Source organism: Mercenaria mercenaria, chromosome 18 (genome assembly GCF_021730395.1).
Source record: "Mercenaria mercenaria strain notata chromosome 18, MADL_Memer_1, whole genome shotgun sequence".
NCBI lineage: Eukaryota > Metazoa > Mollusca > Bivalvia > Venerida > Veneridae > Mercenaria > Mercenaria mercenaria.
The window spans coordinates 36,940,127-36,962,588 of NC_069378.1; the positions used below are offsets into that span (position 1 = coordinate 36,940,127).

The window sequence follows — 22,462 nt, forward strand, 5'->3', positions numbered from 1 at the left end:
ACCTTGACCTACTGACCTACTTTTTTGTTTTTAGCTCACCTGTCACAAAGTGACAAGGTGAGCTTTTGTGATTGCGCAGCGTCCGTCGTCCGTCCGTGCGTCCGTCCGTCCGTGCGTCCGTAAACTTTTGCTTGTGACCACTCTAGAGGTCACATTTTTCGTGGGATCTTTATGAAAGTTGGTCAGAATGTTCATCTTGATGATATCTAGGTCAAGTTCGAAACTGGGTCACGTGCCATCAAAAACTAGGTCAGTAGGTCTAAAAATAGAAAAACCTTGTGACCTCTCTAGAGGCCATATATTTCAAAAGATCTTCATGAAAATTGGTCAGAATGTTCACCTTGATGATATCTAGGTCAAGTTCGAAACTGGGTCACGTGGGGTCAAAAACTAGGTCAGTAGGTCTAAAAATAGAAAAACCTTGTGACCTCTCTAGAGGCCATATTTTTCATGAGATCTTCATGAATATTGGTCAGAATGTTTATCTTGATGATATCTAGGTCAAGTTCGAAACTGGGTCACGTAGGGTCACAAACTAGGTCATTAGGTCTAAAAATAGAAAAACCTTGTGACCTCTCTAGAGACCATATTTCTCAATGGATCTTCATGAAAATTGGTTAGAATGTTCATCTTGATGATATCTAGGTGAAGTTCGAAACTGGGTCACGTGGGGTTAAAAACTAGGTCATTAGATCTAAAAATAGAAAAACCTTGTGACCTCTCTAGAGGCCATATTTTTCATGAGATCTTCATGAATATTGGTCAGAATGTTCACCTTGATGATATCTAGGTCAAGTTCGAAAGTGGGTCATGTGGGGTCAAAAACTAGGTCAGTAGATCTAAAAATAGAAAAACCTTGCGACCACTCTAGAGGCCATATTTCTGAATGGATTTTCATGAAAATTGGTCAGAATGTTCACCTTGATGATATCTAGGTCAAGTTCGAAACTGGGTCACATGCGGTAAAAAACTAGGTCAGTAGGTCTAAAAATAGGAAAACATTGTGACCTCTCTAGAGGCGATATTTTTCAATGGATCTTCATGAAAATTAGTCAGAATGTTTACCTTGAAGATATCTAGGTCAAGTTCGAAACTGGGTCACGTGGGTTTAAAAACTAGGTCAGTAGATCTAAAAATAGAAAAACCTTGTGACCTCTCTAGAGGCCATATTTTTCATGAGATCTTCATGAGTATTGGTCAGAATGTTCATCTTGATGATATCTAAGTCAAATTCGAAACTGGGTCACGTGGGGTCAAAAACTAGGTCAGTAGGTCTAAAAATAGAAAAAACCTTGTGACCTCTCTAGAGGCCATATTTCTCAATGGATCTTCATGAAAATTGGTGAGAATGTTCAGCTTGATGATATCTAGGTCAGGTTTGTAACTGGGTCATGTGCGGTCAAAAACTTGGTCAGTAGGTCGAAAAATAGAAAAACCTTGTGACCTCTCTAGAGGCCATATTTTTCACGAGATCTTCATGAAAATTGGTGAGAATGTTCACCTTGATGATATCTAGGTCAAGTTTAAAAGTGGGTCACGTGCCTTCAAAAACTAGGTCATTAGGTCAAATAATAGAAAAACCTTGTGACCTCTCTAGAGGCCATATTTTTCAATGGATCTTCATGAAAATTGGTCAGAATTTTTTATCTTGATGATATCTAGGTCACATGTGCTCAAAAACTAGGTCACTATGTCAAATAATAGAAATAACGACGTCATACTCAGTTGAACACTGGGTCATTTGGGGATAGGTGAGCGATTCAGGACCATCATGGTCCTCTTGTTTTTTAAGATACAGCCTTGAAATCTGGATGACATATACAGTTTTGCACACCAATCTTAACAGCATAGAAATTTGGACCATGTCAATAACTTTCAATAAAGATTTCAATACTCATCTTTAATATTCTTAGCCCTGACCTACAGACCTACTTTCTTGTTTTTGAAGCTACAGCAAAAAGATTTGGACCACATGTATAATGTTTGATACAGATGACCTACTGACCTCCTTTTTTGTTTTTTTAAGATACAGCCTTGAAATCTGGATGACATAAACAGTTTTGCACACCGATCTTAACAGCATAGAAATTTGGACCATGTCAATAACTTTCAATAAAGATTTCAATACTCATCTTGAATAGTCTTAATCCTGACCTACTTACGTACTTTTTTCGTTTTTGAAGTTACAGTATAGAATTTTGGACCACCTGTATATTTTTATGCCCGTGGCATCTACTGATGCGGGAGGCATATAGTGATTGTCCTGTCCGTCCATCCGTTCGTTCGTCCATCCGTCCGTTCGTCCGTCCGTACGAGGTTAACCAAATGGGACCGTTTCATCTAGCATCAATACCCCAAACTAGAATGACTTGATACTAATGCAGATGTAACCTGTGACCATTCCTCATCTTCAGACATCACCTGGACTCAGTTTGAGTCTGTCAAAGCTACCAGCTAGAAGACCTATATTCATGTATATTCTAAACTACATTGAAATTGCAAATGCAGAAAATTTAACCTCAATTTTAACAATACCGTATAGCGGGTTATTTCTGCGGGGGCAATATTTCTGCGTTTCTGCGGTCTCCCGGTAGAATCGCAAAAATATTTCCAGCAGAATATTCATCCAGCAAAAATTTAAAACGCAAAAAATCTGCATTTTTTAGCCCACCATCATCAGATGGTGGGCTATTCAAATCACTCTGCGTCCGTGGTCCGTCGTCCTTCCGTCCGTCCGTCCGTCCGTCATTCCGTCCGTCCTTCCGTTAACAATTTCTCGTTATCGCATCTCCTCAGAAACTACCAGGGGGATTTTGACCAAACTTTGTCAGAATGATGTATTGGTACCCTAGTTGTGTCCCCCTGAAAATCAGACTGGTTCAACAAATTTTTAGTAAGTTATGGCCCTTTGTGTATTTCTATAATTTACATAGATTTATATAGGGAAAAACTTTGAAAATCTTCTTGCCCCAAACCACAGAGCCTAGGGCTTTGATATTTGGTATGAAGCATCATCGAGTGGTCTTCTACCAATATGATTCAAATTATTTCCCTGGGGTGTAATATGGCCCTGCCCCGGGGGTCACATGGTTTATATAGACTTATATAGGGAAAAACTTTGAAAAACCTCTTGTCCAAAACCACAGGGCCTAGGGCTTTGATATTTTGTATGTGACATCATCTAGTGGTCTTCAACTAAGATTGTTCAAATTATCCCCCTAGGGTCAAATATGGCCCCGCCCCGGGGGTCACATGGTTTACATAGACTTATATAGGGAAAAACTTTGAAAATCTTCTTGTCCAAACCACAAAGCCTAGGGCTTTGATATTTGTAATGTAGCATCCTCTGGTGGTTCTCTACCAAGTTTGTTAAAATTATCCCCCTAGGGTCAAATATGGCCCCGCCCTGGGGGTCACATGGTTCATATAGACTTATATAGGGAAAAGCTTATAAAAACTTCTTGTCAATAACCTACAACATTCAGATTTGGACCACATGTATGGTTTTGAGCGGCAAGATGAACCTTGACACGAGTTGACCTTGATTTTGACCTAGTGACCCACTTTCACATTTCTGTAGCTACAACCTTCAAATTTGGACCACATGCATAGTTTTGTGCACTGAAATAAACTTTCACCTTGACATTTACCTAGTGACCTACTTTCACATTTTTGAAGGTACATGCTTCAAATTTGGACCACATGCATAATTTCGTGTTCCGAAATGAAATTTGACCTTGATTTTGACCCAGTGACCTACTTTCACATTTCTCAAGCTAAAGCCTTCAAATTTGGACCACCTGCATTGTTATTGTACCGAAACAAACTTTGACCTTTACATCGACCTAGTGACCTACTTTCACATTTTTGAAGGTACAGGCTTCAAATTTGGACCACATGCATAGTTCTGTATTCCGAAATAAAATTTGACCTTGATTTTTGACCTAGTGACCTACTTTCACATTCTCAAGCTACAGCCTTCAAATTTGGACCACATGCATGGTTTTGTGTACCGAAACAAACTTTGACCTTTACATTGACCTAGTGACCTACTTTCACATTTTTTGAAGGTACAGGCTTCAAATTTGGACCACATGCATAGTTTTTGTATTCCGAAATAAAATTTGACCTTGATTTTGACCTAGTGACCTACTTTCACATTTCTCAAGCTACAGCCTTCAAATTTGGACCACTTGCATAGTTTTGTGTACCGAAATGAACTTTGACCTTAAGATTGACCTAGTTGACCTACTTTCAGATTTCTGTAGCTATAGGCTTCAAATTTCGGACCACATGAATAGGATTGTGTACCGAAACAAACTTTGACCTTGATATTGACCTAGTGACCTACGTTTCACATTTTTGAAGGAACAGGCTTCAAATTTGGACCACATGCATAGATTTGTGTTGTGAAGTGAAATTTGACCTTGATTTTGACCTAGTGACCTACTTTCTCATTTCTCAAGCTACAGCCTTCAAATTTGGACCACTTGCATAGTTTTGTGTACCGAAATAAACTTTGACCTTAAGATTGACCTAGTGACCTACTTTCAAATTTCTCAAACTACAGTCTTCAAAATTGATGCACATGCATAGTTTTGTGTACAAAGAACTTTGTCCTTGAAATTGATCTAGTGACCTACTTTCACATTTCTCAAGTTACAGCTTTCGAATTTAGACCACATGCACAGTGTTGTGTACGGAAATGAAATTTGACCTTGAGCTAGTCAGTAAGTCTTGAAATTTGGAACACACAAAAATGACACATTGGTGGGCGCCAAGATCACTCTGTGATCTCTTGTTTTAAATTTCACCAACGTTGTTTCACGCTATGTTATCCGAGGTAATCCGAAGTTCACAACTGCCTGGTCTAATTATTGAAAATTACCGTCGCCATCTAACAATTACCGATAGTGGTATAATCCTGATAATTAGGTGTGATGGTCAGTCAAAGTCCTAACTGTTAATCCTTCAGAAAACGTTTTTCTTTTGTGAATGAAATAAACTGAGTGAATTTCACTTGTGTTGTTCTTATTAATCCCTTGTGGCGATCATCTAAACAATTGATACTTTAGTAACCTTTATATAAGTGTAACCGTTATATATATATACCGTATTTTGTAGTTGCTGTTTGTGCAATGATTTATTGTTGTTGGACTTACATTTTTTCATTTCGCAAATTATTATATCCTACAATGTATTCATTAAATACGAAGATACTTTACTGCAGTTAACAGTAATTTAGCTTATTGTTTTCATACGCTATCATTCTCACAACGTCCGATTATGCGAGGAATTACCTCCTCCTTGGCATCGAAAACGCAGAAATTTCTCTTCCATTTTAAGTGAAAACGCAGAAATAAAACACGCAGAAATTTGTTTCACATTTTTTGGGGCCAAAACGCAGAATATTTTGACCGCAGAAATAACCCGCTATACGGTGGCTTTCCTCAAAATATCCTGCCTCTGGCAAAACCTTTTGTTAAATACTTTGAGCTTGTTTGTCTACATGTCATGTTCAAGGTCCATGCTTTTTCCATGGCACACTTGTATAAAATGGACAATTTTTAGCTCGACTTTTCGAAGAAAATGTAGAGCTATTGTACTTGCCCTGGCGTCGGTGTCGGCATTGCCGTTAAAGTTTTTGATAAAGTCAAATATCTCTGTTACTATCAAAGCTATTGACTTGAAACTTAAAATAGTTATTTACTATCAAAGTCTACACCAGGAGAAACAATCCCCCATAACTCTGATTTAACTTTGACAGAATTATGCCCCTTTTTAACTTAGAATTTTTGGTTAAAGTTTTTGATAAAGTCAAATATCTCTGTAAATACTATCAAAGCTTTTGACTTGAAACTTTAAATACTTGTTTACCATCAAAGTCTACACCAGGAGAAACAATTCCCATAACTCTGATTTGAATTTTGACAGAATTATGTCCCTTTTTAACTTGGATTTTTTTTACTGGCAAAGCTCTAATTCAGATTCAAGCACTGAGAAAAGTCGAGCGGGCTGTCTTACGGACAGCTCTTGTTTTTAAAGTTTATCACCCAAGGCTGTATTTGATAAAATTAAGATAGTAGTAGACAATCTGAGGCCATTTCTTAACAACTGCACAATTTTTATAGTGTTGCTTGGAATGTTTATTTACCCCACCCACCTTTTCCAAGTTTGAGAGTGTACCACTCTTCCAATATTAATCAGAATGTACTGATATACTGTCATTTTAATGTTTATTTAGTTTACAATATCTGCTGAAAATAACACCTGAATATCTCAACTAATAAAAAATGTTTTAACTTTTTGGTGAAGTTTGTCCATTGAAAATCAGTAAATTTGATCAGGCCAATTTGTGGCTCTGTGATGAAAAAAGTATTCAATACAATTTAAAATGCAACATGTTGTGTGAATGTCTGTTGCATAGTCATTTTATCATGAAAGTTTCAGGTAAAAAGTTAGAACCATTTTTTAGCTCACCTGTCACATAGTGACAAGGTGAGCTTTTGTGATCGCGCGGCGTCCGTCATCCGTGCGTAAACTATTGCTTGTGACCACTCTAGAGGTCACATTTTTCATGGGATCTTTATGAAAGTTGGTGAGAATGTTCACCTTGATGATATCTAGGTCAAGTTTGAAAGTGGGTCACATGGGGTCAAAAACTAGGTCAGTAGGTCAAATAATGGAAAATCCTTGTGACCTCTCTAGAGGCCATATTTTTCAATGGATCTTCATGAAAATTGGTGAGAATGTTCACCTTGATGATATCTAGGTCAAGTTCAAAACTAGGTCACGTGCGGTCAAAAACTAGGTCAGTAGGTCAAAAAATAGAAAATCCTTGTGACCTCTAGTGGTCATATTTTTCATGGGATCTGCATGAAAATTGGTTAAATTTGTTCATCATGATGATATCTAGGTCATGTTCGAAACTGGGTCACGTACGGTCTAAAACTAGGTCAGTAGGTCAAATAATAGAAAAACCTTGTGACCTCTGTAGAGGCCGTATTTTTCAATGGATCTGCATGAAAATTGGTCAGAATGTTCAGCTTGATGATATCTAGGTCAAGTTCGAAACTGGGTCAACTGCGATCAAAAACTAGGTCAGTAGTCAAATAAACGAAAATTCTAGAGGTAATATTTTTCATAAGATCTGCATGAATATTGGTCAGAATGTTCATCTTGATGATATCTAGGTCAAGTTCAAAACTGGGTCATGTGCAGCCCAAAACTAGGTCAGTAGGTCAAATAATAGAAAAACCTTGTGACCTCTGTAGAGGCCATATTTTTCAATGGATCTGCATGAAAATTGGTCAGAATGTTCATCTTGATGATATCTAGGTCAAGTTTGAAACTGGTTCATGTGCAGTCCAAAACTAGGTCAGTAGGTCTAAAAATAGAAAATCCTTATTACCTCCCTAGAGGCCATATTTTTCAAGGATCTTCATGAAAATAGGTCAGAATGTTCACCTTGATGATATCTAGATCAGATTTGAAACTGGGTCACGTGCGGTCTAAAACTAGGTCATTAGGTCAAATAATAGAAAAACCTTGTGACCACTCTAGAGGTCATATTTTTCATGGGATCTGCATGAAAATTGGTCAGAATGTTTATCTTGATGATATCTAGGTCAAGTTCGAAACTGGGTCAACTGCGGTCAAAAACTAGGTCAGTAGGTCAAATAATAGAAAAACCTTGTGACCTCTGTAGAGGCCATATTTTTCATTGAATCTGCATGAAAATTGGTCAGAATGTTCATCTTGATGCTATCTAGGTCAAGTTTGAAACTGGGTCACATATGGTCAAAAACTAGGTCAGTAGGTCAAATAATAAAAAAAACCTTGTGACCTCTCTAGAGGCCATATTTTTCATGGGATCTGTATGAAAGTTGGTCTGAATGTTCATCTTGATGATAGCTAGGTCAGATTTGAAACTGGGTCAACTGCGGTCAAAAACTAGGTCACTAGGTCTAAACATAGAAAAACCTTTGGACCTCTCTAGAGGCCATATTTTTCGATGGATCTTCATGAAAATTGGTGAGAATGTTCAACTTGATGATATCTAGGTCAAGTGCGAAACTGGGTCACGTGCGGTCAAAAACTAGGTCAGTAGATCTAAAAATAGAAAAACCTTGTGACCTCTCTGGAGGCCATATTTTTCATGAGATCTTCATGAAAATTGGTGAGAATGTTCACCTTGATGATATCTAGGTCAAGTACAAAACTGGGTCACATGCCTTCAAAAACTAGGTCATTCTGTCAAAACAATAGAAAAACCTTTTGACCTCTCTAGAGGCCATATTTTTCAATGGATCTTCATGAAAATTGGTCAGAATTTTTATCTTGATGATATCTAGGTCAAGTTCAGAACAAGGTCACATGAGCTCTAAAACTAGGTCACTATGACAAAAAATAGAAAAAACGACGTCATACTCAGTTCATGTGGGGACAGGTGAGCGATTCAGGACCATCATGGTCCGCTTGTTTAAAAATAACGGAAATTGTGTTCCTGGCTGGTTACATGTCAGATTAACCCACCCACTTTAAATGTGAATATCTATAAAAGTAAATCAAAACCGGTAACAGTAACACTTTTTATTGAAACGTAATACATGCAGGTATATTGCCATAAAATATAAATAAAATCAAAAAACATTTTGCACAGACACCTAACAGGGACCTCCCCCCCTTTATGCTGGTGAGCACTTTAAGGTCAATGACCCTGTTGTGCAAAAGTGAGCCAACAATAATGAGCCTTCTCCTTTGATGTACTGATACTAAAGCTGAATCAAGTCTTATTCTATGAAACAGGCAGGATTGTTGACTGCTCTTGGTTCTATTGGTATGATGATTTGGTTAGCTGCGACAAGCCATACCAAGGAGAATGAACAGAAGAGACTTGCCATCTTTATTGGCTTTACATTCCTTTCAGGTATGTACAAAATTGCTTGTTTTGTTACAAAAAGAAACTATTGAAAAGATGAAAGTTACATAGGTTGCAGCAGACAACATAGTTTAAGGAAGAAAGATAATTTTAGCTTGACTATAAGCAGTATGGAGAACTGTTCTACTCGCCACCACTCACTGTCACGCTACTGTAGGCTAAAGATTGAACAACTTCTCATGAACCATTAGAAGGATCTTCATCAAAGTTGGTCTGTAGCATCATTATAAGGTTCTCTCCCAATTTTGTTCAAATTGATGCATTGGCTACTAGAACTAAAAATTGAAATGCCTTTAAAAGAATTGAAACTTTTTCTTATGAACAGATTGAAGGATGACCTATTGGCCTCAAAATCAATAGGGGCAATTTGCTGGTCATGATCAACCTCCCTATTCAGTGTGACCTTGACCTTTACCTACTGACCTCCGAATGGATAGGGTTCATCTGCTGGTCATGAACAACCTCCCTATCAAATTTTATGATCCTAGGCCCAAATGTATAATATAGGCAACATAGAAGAAACCTAACTCTGTACTTGTAAAATTACGTTATACAAACACTTGAAGCCTTGTACACAGGTGAGCGCTTTAGGATCAGTGACCCTCTTGTTAACTAAGAATTTTTTGGTTAAAGTTTTTGATGAAGTCATATATCTCTGTTACTATCAAAGCTTTTGACTTGAAACTTAAAGTAGTTATTTACTATCAAAGTCTACACCAGGAGAAACAATCCCCATAATTCTGATTTGAATTTTGACAGAGTTGTGCCCCTTTTTAACTTAGAATTTTTAGGTTAAAGTTTTATAAACTTTTTACTGGGAAAGCTCTAATTCAGAGTCAATCAGACCGCCTTGGTAGCCTAGTGGTACAGCGCCCGCTTCGAGTGCAGGAGGCCGTGGGTTCGATCACTGGCCATGTCATACCAAAGACATGAAAAATGGTACTAGTAGCTTCCTCACTTGGCGCTCATTAAGTGGATAGTGCTAGGACTGGTCAGCCCGGTGTCAGTATAATGTGATTGGGTGGGATATCATGTCACTTGTCTACGGCATGATATACCAGTGATGCAGCACTTCTTGTTACTTAGAATTTCATTTGAATTTTGTCAGCGTCCTCAGATTAAGTTAAGTTTTTGTATGTAAGCTGATATCTCAGGAACTCCTTTATTAAGTTTTTGTGTGTATTTTTGTATGTAAGCAGATATCTTAATATGCAGCTCTTTTTAGCTCACCTGTCATGGTGTGACAGGGTGAGCTTTTGTGATCGCCCTTCGTCTGTTCACAATTTCTTGTGAACACGACAGAGACCACATTTTGCAACCAGTTTTAATCAAACTTGCACACAGCTTGTATTGGTATAATATCTTGGTTCCTTTCGAAAACTGGCCAGATATAAAGTTCTAGGGTTATGGCCCTTAAAGGGCCAAAATTTGCTATTTTTGGCATGTGAACACAATTGAGGCCACATTTTGCAGTCAGCATTAATCAAACTTGCACAGAACTTGTATTGGCATAGTATCTCAGTTCCTTTCGAAAACTGGCCTGATCCCATCATGGGTTCCAGAGTTATGGCCCCTTAAACGACTAAAACTTGCTATTTTTGGCTTGTGAACACGATAGAGACCACATTTTGCCATCAACTTTAATCAGACTTGGACACCACTTGTACTGGCATAATATCTCGGTTCCTTTCGAAAACTGGCCAGATCCCATCATGGGTTCCAGAGGCATGGCCCCTTAAAGGGCCAGAATTTGCTATTATTATATCTCCCCAAGGAGACATATTGTTTTTGCCCTGTCCGTCCGTCCGTCCGTCCGTCACACTTCATTTCCGAGCAATAACTGGAGAACCATTTGACCTAGAACCTTCAAACTTCATAGGGTTGTAGGGCTGCTGGAGTAGACAACCCCTATTGATTTTGGGGTCACTCCGTCAAAGGTCAAGGTCACAGGGGCCTGAACATTGAAAACCATTTCCGATCAATAACTAGAGAACCACTTGACCCAGACTGTTGAAACTTCATAGGATGATTGGTCATGAAGAGTAGATGACCCCTGTTGATTTTGGGGTCACTCCGTCAAAGGTCAAGGTCACAGGGGCCTGAACATTGAAAACTATTTATGATCAATAACTAGAGAACCACTTGACCCAGAATGTTGAAACTTCATAGGATGATTGGTCATGAAGAGTAGATGACCCCTATTGTTTTTGGGGTCACTCCGTCAAAGGTCAAGGTCACAGGGGCCTGAACATTGAAAACCATTTCCTATCAATAACTAGAGAACCACTTGACCCAGAATGTTGAAACTTCATAGGATGATTGGTCATGAAGAGTAGATGACCCCTATTGATTTTGGGGTCACTCCGTTAAAGGTCAAAGTCACAGGGGCCTGAACATTGAAAACCATTTCCGATCATAACTAGAGAACCACTTGACCCAGAATGTTGAAACTTCATAGGATGATTGGTCATGAAGAGTAGATGACCCCTATTGATTTTGGGGTCAAAGGTCAAGGTCACAGGGGCCCGAACATTGAATTGAAAGCCATTTCCGATCAATAACTAGAGAACCACTTGACCCAGAATGTTGAAACTTCATAGGATGATTGGTCATGAAGAGTAGATGACCCCTATGGATTTTGGGGTCACTCCGTCAAAGGTCAAGGTCACAGGGTTCTGAACATTGAAAATGGTTTCCAATCAATAACTAGAGGAGCACCTGACCCAGAATGTTGAAACTTGATAGGATGATTGTTCATGCAGAGTAGATGACCCTTGTTGATTATGGCATCACTCCGTCAAAGGTCAAGGTCACAGGGGCCTGAACATTGAAAACCATTTCTGATCAATAACTAGAGAACCACTTGACCCAGAATGTTGAAACTTCATAGGATGATTGTACATGCAAAGTAGATGACCCCTATCGATTTTGGGGTCACTCCATTAAAGGTCAAGGTCACAGGGGCCTGAACATTGAAAACCATTTCGGTCAGTAACTTGAGAACCACTTGACCCAGAATGTTGAAACTTAATAGGATGATTGGTCATAAAGAGTAGATGACCCCTGACGATTTTGGGGTCACTCTGTGAAAGGTCAAGGTCACAGGGGCCCGAACATTGAAAACCATTTCTGGTCAGTAACTTGAGAACCACTTGACCCAGAATGATGAAACTTCATAGGATGATTGGTCATGCAGAGTAGATGAACCCTAACGATTTTAGGGTCACTCTGTTAAAGGTCAAGGCAACAGGGGCCTGAACATGGAAAACCATTTCCAATCAATAACTTGAGAACCTCTCAACCCAGAATGTTGAAACTTCATAGGATGATTGTTCATGCAGAGTAAATGACCCTTATTGTTTTTGGGGTCTTTCTGTTAAAGGTCAAGGTCACAGGGGCCTGAACATTGATAACCAGTTCCGATCAATAACTTGAGAACCACTTGACCCAGAATGTTGAAACTTCATAGGATGATTGAACATGCAGAGTAGATGACCCCTATTGATTTTGGGGTCAGTCTATTAAAGGTGATGGTCACAGTGGCCTGTTCATGTAAAATCATTTTTTGGAAATAACTTGAGAACCACTTGACCTACAATGTTGAAACTTAATAGGATGATTGGACATGCAGAGTAGATGACCCCTATTTATTTTGAGGTCATTTGATCCATGGTCAAGGTCACAGGAGCCTGAACAGTGACTTGAGAACCACTAGGCCACGAGTGTTGAAATTTAGCGGGATGACTGGACATGCCAAGTAGATGATCCCTATTGCAGCCAACCATCAGTGTCTCTTTGACTTTCGCTCCTGACCCATATTGACTTCTTGCCTATAGGACTTTGCATTGGGGGAGACATGCGCTTTTTTACAAAAGCATTTTCTAGTGGTTTTTGAAGCCATATAGAGACTTCATTTATTGTTTGATTTCATACAGACTTGCAAAATACTTTTAACAACAATAAATCTTGGATTCCATGATGAATCTGTCAGATCCAGGTATAGGTTCTGAGTTACAGTCCCTTATTGACTCCTGAAAGTGCCAAAGTTTGTTCATTTCGAAAACCGGCTTGATTTCATCATGGGTTCTAGAGTTACTGCCCCTAAAAGGGGCAGAATTTTCCATTTTGGCCCTTTCAGCCATATAGAGGCCTTTATTTATGCTTTGATTTGATACAAACTTGCACAGAATGATGATCTCTAGGCCAGGATCGAAACTGGGTCATGTCAGGTCACAAAACTCGGTCATCAGGTCAAATCAAAGGAAAAGCTTGTTAACAACCTAGAGGCCACATTTATGACCCTATCTTCATGAAATTTGGTTAGAATGTTTATCTTGATGAATCCTAGGCCAAGTTCAAAACTTGGTCATATGGGGTTGAAAAATAGGTCAAATCAAGGAAAACCTTGTTAACACCCTTGAGGCCACATTTATGACCCTATTTTCATGAAACTTGGTCAGAATGTTTATCTTGATAATTCCTAGGCTAATTTCCAAACTGGGTCATATGGGTTCAAAATCTAGGTCACCCGGTCAAATCCAAGGAAAACCTTGTGTATGGGATAGAGGCTGTATTTTTCAATTGATATTCATGAAATTTGGTCAGAATGATTGCCCTGATGAAATCTAGGTCAAATTAGAATATGGGTCATCTGGGGGTAAAAGCTAGGTCAACCGGTCAAATCAAAGGAAAACCTTGTGTATGCGATAGAGGCTGTATTTTTCAATTGATCTTCATGAAATTTGGTCAGAATGATTGCCCTGATGAAATCTACGTCAAGTTAGAATATGGGTCATCTGGGGTAAAAAACTAGGTCACTAGGTCAAATCATAGAAAAACATTGTGTATGCGATAGAGGCTGTATTTTTAGCTCACCTGAGCAATGCTCAGGTGAGTTTCTCTGATCGCTCGATGTCTGGCGTCTGTCGTCTGTCAACATTTAGCTTGTGTATGCGATAGAGGCTGTATTTTTCAACTGATCTTCATGAAATTTGGTCTTGTTAGCATTCTTGTTCGTGCTCAAGGGTGAGCTTTTGTGGTCAGTGATTGCCTGGCATCCGTTAACACCTCCCAGCCCAAACCACCAGTCCAATTTTAATGAAACTTCACACGAACGTTTCTTGCATGATCCTCATTGAAAATTAGTCAAAGAAATGAACTCCATACAGAACTGGAAAAACTTTAAAAATCTTCTTGTTCAAAACCACAGTAGCTAGGGCTTTGATATTTGGTATGTCACTGGCATCATCTAATGGTCCTTTACCAAATTTGTTTAAATTATCCCCCTAGGATCAAATATGGCCCCGCCCTGGGGGGTCACATGGTTTACATTGATTTATATAGGGAAAAACTTTGAAAATCTTCTTGTCCAAAATCACAGAGCATATGGCTTTGATATTAGGTATGTGACATCATCTAGTGGTCCTCTACCAAGATTGTTCGAGTTATATCTCTAGGGTGAAAAGAGGCCCCGACCCGGGGGTCTCAAATTTTACATAGACTTGTATAGGAAAAAAAACTTTAAAAATCTTCTTGTCTTAAACCAAAAGGCATAGGCCTTTGATATTTGGTATGTAGCATTGCCTGGTGGTCCTCTACCAATATTTTTCAAAAATGAAAAGAGGCCTCACCCAGGGGGTCCCAATTTTATATAGACTTACATAGAAAAAAACAACTTTAAAACTTTAAAACTTCAAAAATCTTCTTGTCTGAAACTCCAAGGCCTAGGCTTTTGATATTTGGTATGTTGCATTCGTCCTTTACCAAGATTATTCAAATTATGCACCTGAGGTGAAAAGAGACCCCACCCAGGGGGTCCCAAGTTTTACATTGACTTATATATAGGAAGAAACTTCAAAAATCTTCTTGCCTGAAACTGCAAGGCCTAGGCTTTTGATATTTGGTATGTTGCATTGCCTAATGGTCCTCTACCATAATTGTTCAGATTATGCCCCTGGAGTGAAAAGAGGCCCTGCCCTGGGGGCCCCAAGTTTTACATAGACATATTGGAATTTTTTTTTTAAATCTTCTTGTCTGAAAGTTCAAGGCTTAAGCCTTTGATATTTGGTATGTAGCATTGCCTAGTAGTTCTCTATCAAAATTGCTCAAATTATGCCCCTTGGGTGAAAAGAGGCCCCTTCCCGGGGTCACTTGTTATAATTATGAGTTATATATGAAAAAATGCTTCAAAAATTATGTGATCATATTTCCTAGATTGTTTAATTATAATTACCTGATGACCCCAAGTTATTAGAGGTCACTTGATTGTGACCATGACCTACTGTTCTACTTTCTTGTTTTAGCTCACCTGAGCCAAAGGCTCATGGTGAGCTTTTGTGACCTCTCAATGTCCGTTGTCCGTAGTCCGTCCGTCAACATTTTCTAAAAAAAAATCTTCTTGAAAACCACTGGGCAGAATTACACCAAACTTCACAGGAATGATCCTTGGATGGTCCCCTTTCAAAATTATTCGAAGAATTTAATTCTATGCAGAACTGTGGTTGCCATGGCAACCGAAAGGAAAAACTTAAAAAATCTTTTTGTCCAAAACCGCAAGGTGTAGAGCCTTGATATTTGACATGTGACATCATCTTATGGTCCGCTATCAAGATTGTTCAAATTGTGCCCCAGTGGTGAAAATAGGCCCCGCCCCGCCCTGGGAGTTTTACATAAACTTATATAGGAAAAAACTTTAAAAATCTTCTTGTCTAAAACCACAAGACCTAGGCCTTTGATAGTTTGTATGTAGCATTGCCTTGTGGTCCTCTACCAAAATTGTTCAAATTATGTCCCTGGGGTGAAAAGAGGATCTGCCTCGGGAAGGTCTCAAGTTTTACATAGACTTATATAGGAAAAAAACTTTAAAAATATTCTTGTCTGAAAATGCAAGGCCTAAGCTTTTGGTATTAAGTATGTTACCTTTCCTAGTGTTTCTCTACCAAATTTGTTCAAATTATGTCCCTAGGGTGAAAAGAGGCCCTGCCCTGGGGGGACCCAAGTTTAACATAGATTTAATATAGGGAAAAAAAATAAAGATCTTCTTGTCTGAAAGTTCAAGGCCTAGGCCTTTGATATTTAGTATGTAGCATTGTCTGGTGGATCTCTAACAAGTTTGTTCAAATTATGCCCCTGGGGTGAAAAGAGGCCCCGCCCTGGGGGTGACTTTTTATGAGTTATATAGGAAAAAATACTTCAAAAATTATCAGATCATATTTCCTAGACTGTTAATTATAATAACCTGATGACCCCATGCGATTAGGGATCACTTGACTGTGACCTTGACCTACTGACCTTCTTGTTTTTTTAAGATACAGCCTTGAAATTTGGATGACATGTACAGTTTTGCACACCGATCTTAAAACTGACTTTCAGTTACCATGAATGTGACCTACTGATCTATAGGGCTGTAACGATACATTCGAATATTTGATTTAATCAAATACAGTTTTGTCCGAATTGTATTTGTTATTCGCCATGTCCCGAACCCAATATTTATGAATATAAATAAAAACTGCATGATCCAGACTAAAATTACTTGAATTTACCTAAAACAAAAGAAAGCTACCGAAAATGCTCCCATTTCATGGCACATTTCGCATTAATTAATTATTCGTTTTCGTCATATTACCCCACCCACAACAGTAGACAAATATTTTCATGACAATGAAATAGGGCCGATATTTGATGTTGGTTTACCATTAATAAAATGCTCTTAATAATTTTCTGGGTTTGAAATGAGATTGAATTCATAATTTTATAAATGTTAAAATACTTGATTTCAACATGTGGGATTTCCTATTTCATGACATTCAAAAACTGTCTACATAAACTACATGTTGAGCAACGAGTAAACCGTTGAAATAGGGGATCCTCCTGCCAAATACACATTGTCAGTTTTTGGTCTTCTCTAGTCATTTCTTTGCCAAACAGTTGACAGTTTAAGTCATTTGAATCCAAATATCTATAAGCTTACATGCTGACTCTGTGTGTGCTTTTTTAGCTCACCTGAACAATGCTCAGGTGAGTTTTTCTGATGGCTCGATGTCCGGCGTCCGGCGTCTTTCGTCTGTCTGTCAACATTTAGCTTGTGTATGCGATAGAGGCTGTATTTTTCAACTGATCTTCATGAAACTTGGTCAGAATGATTACCTTGAAGAAATCTAGGCCGAGTTTGAAAATGGGTCATCTGGGATCAAAAACTAGGTCACTAGGTCAAATCTAAGAAAAACCTTGTGTATGCAATAGAGGCTGTATTTTTCAACTGATCTTCATGAATATTGGTCAGAATGATAACCTTGATGTAATTTAGGCCGAGTTCGTAAAGGGGTCAGCTGGGGTCAAAAAGTAGGTCACTAGGTCAAATCAAGAAAAAACCTTGTGTATGCAATAGAGGCTGTATTTTTCAATTAATCTTCATGAATTTTGGTGAGGATGATTACCTTGATGAAATCGAGGTAAAATTCGAATATGGGTCATCTGGGATCAAAAAGTAGGTCACTAGGTCAAATCAAAGGAAAAACTTGTATATGCCATAGAGGCTGTATTTTTCAATAGATCTTCCTTAAATTAAGTCAAAATGATAACTTTAATGAAATCTAGGCCGAGTTCGAAAAGGGGTCATCTGAGGTCAAAAACTAGGTCACTAGGTCAAATCAAGGAAAAGACTTGCGTGTGCGATAGAGGCTGTATTTTTTAATTGATCTTCATGAATGTTGGTCAGAATGATTGATTTGATGAAATCTAGGCCGAATTCGAAAATGGGTCATCTGGGGTCAAAAACTAGGTCATATCTAAGAAAATACTTGTTTAAACTCAAGAGACCACATTTTTAGTCCAATCTTAATGAAAATTGACCAAAATAATTATTTGTTTTCATGAAATCACTAGGTTAAACATGTTTACACTGTTATAGTGTTTCTCAGGTGAGCGACCTAGGGCCATCTTAGCCCTCTTGTTTTTTTTACTTTTTAACAGTATTTGTTCACAATCACAGTGTTTTGAGTACCAGTTAAGTACTATAATCTTGTCAGCAGACTGTAATCTATTGTTGGCAAAAGCCACATATTGTTCAGTGACCTTTTAGTATAGAATTCGTATTCATGATTATTCGTATTCGTCACCCTGTATTCATGATACGTATCATATTCGCCCCTTAGTGTATTCGTTACAGCCCTTCTGATCTACCTTCTTAATATTTTAGCATCAGTTTGCCATTTGAAACATGCGGCTCATATTACTCAGGTGAGCGATCCAGGGTCATCATGACCCTCTTGTTTAAGATACAGCCTTGAAATTTAGGTGACCTGTACAGTTTTGCACACCCATCATAGCAGCATAGAAATTTGGACCACGTCATTAACTTTCAATAAAGATTTCAATACTCATTTTTACTGTTCATAGCCCTGACCTACTGACCTACTTTCTTGTATTTGAAGCTACAGCAAAGAGATTTGTATAATTTTTTTTACAGATTTCAGTACTTATCTTGAAGAATCTTTACCATGACCTTTTCACTTAGTTTTTAGCTCACCTTGTGTATGCGATATAAGCTGTATTTTTTAATTGATCTTCATGAAATTTGGTCAGAATGATTGCCTTTATGAAATCTTGGTCGAGTTCGAATATGGGTCATCTGGGGTCAAAAATTAGGTCACTAGGTCAAATCAAAGGAAAACCTTGTGTATGCGAAAGAGGCTGTGTTTTTCAATTGATCTTTATGAAATTTAGTCAGAATGATTGCGTTGATGAAATCTAGGTCGAGTTTGAATATAGGTCATCTGGGTTGAAAAAGTAGGTCACTAGGTCAAATCAAAGGAAAACCTTGTGTATGCGATAGAGGCTGTATTTTTCAATTGATCTTCATGAAATTTGGTCAGAATGATTGCCTTGATGAAATCTAGGTCAATTTTGAATATGGGTAATCTAGGTTCAAAAACTAGATCATTAGGTCGTATCAAAGAAAATACTTGTTTAAACTCAAGAAACCACATTTTTGGTCCAATCCTAATGAAAATTGGCCAGAATATTTGTTTCCATGAAATTACTATGTCAAACATGTTTACACTGTTATGGTATGTTTCTCAGGTGAGCAACTCTTGTTTTGTTTTGTTTTGTTTAGCTTTTGAAGCTTTAGCAAAGAAATTTGTTCAAGCCAGCAATTAAACTCAGATGAGCGATATAGGGCCATCATGGCCCTCTTGTTCATTTGATGTGCATGAAACTTGGTCAGAATTATGTGGGGTCAAAAACTAGGTCACCAGGTCTAATCAAAGAATAAGCTTGTTTACACCCTAAAATGGGTGCACATTTTTGTACCCCCTGAACAACAAAGTTGTAAGGGGTAGTATACTGGTTTCAGGTTGTCTGTCTGTCTGTCCGTGCGTCTTTCTGTCTGTCTGTCCGTAGTGTGTCTTGTGCACACCATCTCTCCTCACCAAGTTGACACAATTTAATGAATCTTCACACAAGTGATCAGTAACAACAGTAGTTGTGCATGGGGCATGTTAGGTGCTTTCAGAAAAAAAAATTGCAGAGTTACGGGACTTTGTTTTTTGTTACTATACTATATACATAGACACAATCTTGTGCGCCCGGGGAATTTATCACCTTTAGTGATAGTTCTAGTTTATTCTATTTTCATAAAACATGGTCAAAATGTTTGTTATTGATTTCAGATATGGGTCATGTGGGGTCAAAAACTAGGTCATTAAATCAAATCAGAGGAAAAGTTTGTATACACTCTAGAGGCCACTCTTTTGCTCCAGTCTTCCTGAAACTTTGTCAGAATGGTTTTTTTCACGAAGTTATGGACAAGTTCGAATCTGAGTCATATGGGGTAAAAAACTAGGTCACTAGGTCAAACCAAAGAAAATGCTTGTTTACACTCAAGAGGCAGTATTTTTTTTATCCAGTCGTAATGAAAATTGGTCAGAATATTAATTTGTCCCCATGAAATCACTAGGTAAAACATGTTTACACTGTTATGGTGTGTTACTCAGGTGAGTGACCTAGGGCCATCTTGGCCCTCTTGTTCAACTTTTGTAATCATTCAATTGACAGGGCTGTGGAAGTATGAGCATTGCTGCCGTCTGACAGCTCTTGTTAAATAGTTGTTCCGCATAATTAGCCACATGATATGACACATGGTGCATTACTTTTGCAGAAATATTCTATGAATTATGCTCCTTTTATGCTTCCTATCTCTGTTATTACTAAATACAGATTGGAGTCATATTAAATGCTCCAGTGATAGCTTCAGCTTCCTCAGATGTTATGATGTCGGTGTCTGTCTGTCTGTTAGCAATTTTGTGTCCATTCTGTAACTCTTGAACACCTTGACACAAATGTTCACCACATCGAGACAACGTTCAGAGCGCATGTTCTAGATGACTCACTTCAAGGTCAAGGTCACAGTTAGGGGTCAGATATGACTGTGTTTCATGTCCACTCCAACTCTTGAACTGTTTGAAGGATTTTGAAGAAACATGGCACAAATGTTCACCACATCAAGACAACGTGCAGAGCACATGTTCTGGATGGCTGACTTCAAGGTCAGGGTCACACTTAGGGGTTAAAGGACATATGACTGTGTTTTGTGTTCTCTCTGTAACTCTTGTACTGCTTGAAGGATTTTAATGAAACTCGGCACAAAAATTTAATGTTCACCACATTGAGACATATTGCAGTGTGCATGTTTCTGACGGCTCGCATCAAGGTCAAGGGCAAGGTCATAACTGGGTGTATATTGCTCCACATTTTGGTACTCTTGTTTAACTACCTATCACACAAATAGCGCGCTGTCTTCTGTGACAGCTCTTGTTCCAGAACAGGTATGTAAAAAGGTTCTGCGAGTATACTTATTACCATTGTAACATCTGTAAACAGTGCTTTTGGTGGAGGTATTAATCACATTCAGTGATGGCTGTAGTATTTTTATGCCCCCCTTCGAAGAGGGAGGGTATATTGTTTTGCTGATGTCTGTCTGTCAGTCGGTCTGTAGACAATTGGTTTTCGGATGATAACTCAAGAACGCTTGGATCATAAAAGTTGATAGGGAAGTTGGTCATGCCCAGCAGATGAACCCTATTGATTTTGAGATCAGAAGGTCAGATGTCAAGGCTACAGTGACCCAGAACAGTTAAACTGTTTCCAGACGATAACTTGAGAACGCTTTGGCCTAGGATCATGAAGCTAAATAGGGAGGTTGATGAAGGGGGTATATTGTTTTGCTGATGTTGATCGGTTGGTCAGTCTGTTGGTCGTTAGACCAATCATATTCTAGATGATGACTCAAGAACTCTGGGGCCTAGATCATGGCAGTTGATGCGGAGGTTGTTCATGACCAGCATATGACCCCTATTGATTTTGAGAGTAGTACGTCAAGTTCAAGGTCACAGGAGTGCAAACCTTGAACACTGTTTTTATATGCCCGAAGGGATGTATTATGTTATACCCCCAGTGTCTGTCCGTCCGTTCGTCTGTCCATCCCTCTGTCCGTCCGTTAACAATTTCGTGTCAGCTCTGTAACTCTTGAACCCCTTCAAGGATTTCAAAGAAACTTGACACAAATGTTCACCACACGGAGTTGACTTGCAGAGTGAATCTTTCGGATGTCTCGCTTCAAGGTCAAGGTCACACTTAGGGGTCAAAGGTCATATCAGTTTGTTTCGTGTCCGCTCTGTAACTCTTGAACTGCTTGAAGGATTTCAAAGAAACTTGGCACAAAAGTTCACCACACCGAGACAACATGCAGAGTGCATGTTTTGGATGACTCACTTCAAGGTCAAGGTCACACTTACAGGTTAAAAGTCATATATGACTTTGCTTTGTGTATACTACTCTGCATTACGGTGCTCTTGTTTTTATTTGACAGATCCCTTTTTAGCCCACCATCATCAAATGGTGGGCTATTAAAATCACTCTGCGTCCGTGGTCCGTCCGTCCGTCATTCCGTCTGTCCGTCCGTCCGTCCGTTAACAATTTCTCGTTATCGCATCTCCTCAGAAACTACTGGGGGGATTTTGACCAAACTTTGTCAGAATGATGTATTGGTACCCTAGTTGTGTCCCCCTGAAAATCAGACTGGTTCAACAATTTATGAGTGAGTTATGGCCCTTTGTTTGTTTCTATATTTTACATAGATTTATATAGGGAAAAACTTTGAAAACCTTCTTATCCAAAACCACAGAGCCTAGGGCTTTGATATTTGGTTTGAAGCATCATCTAGTGGTCCTCTACCAAGATGATACAAATTATTTCTCTGGGGTCAAATATGGCCCCGCCCTGGGGGTCACATAGTTTATAATGACTTATATAGGGAAAAACTTTGAATAACCCCTTGTCCAAAACCACAGGGCCTAGGGCTTTGATATTTTGTATGTGACATCATCTAGTGGTCTTCAACTAAGATTATACATATTATACCCCTAGGGTCAAATATGGCCCCGCCCTGGGGGTCATATGATTTACATAGACTTATATAAGGAAAAACTTTGAAAATCTTCTTGTCCAAACCACAAAGCC

The 22,462-nt window shown here is 38.6% G+C and overlaps 1 protein-coding gene across 2 annotated transcripts in view; it reads left to right on the top strand.

Annotated features, from left to right (window-relative positions):
• LOC123537942 (bax inhibitor 1-like) overlaps positions 1 to 22,462 on the top strand; it is a 146,600-nt gene that overhangs the window by 57,489 nt on the left and 66,649 nt on the right. For both annotated transcript variants that reach the window (XR_008368496.1, XM_045321887.2), the window contains exon 3: positions 8,809 to 8,929. Coding sequence is in view for 1 of the 2 variants with exons in the window: in XM_045321887.2 (XP_045177822.1) it covers positions 8,809 to 8,929 (121 nt within the window). In the remaining variant the exon portion in view is untranslated. The remainder of the gene's footprint in view (positions 1 to 8,808; positions 8,930 to 22,462) is intronic.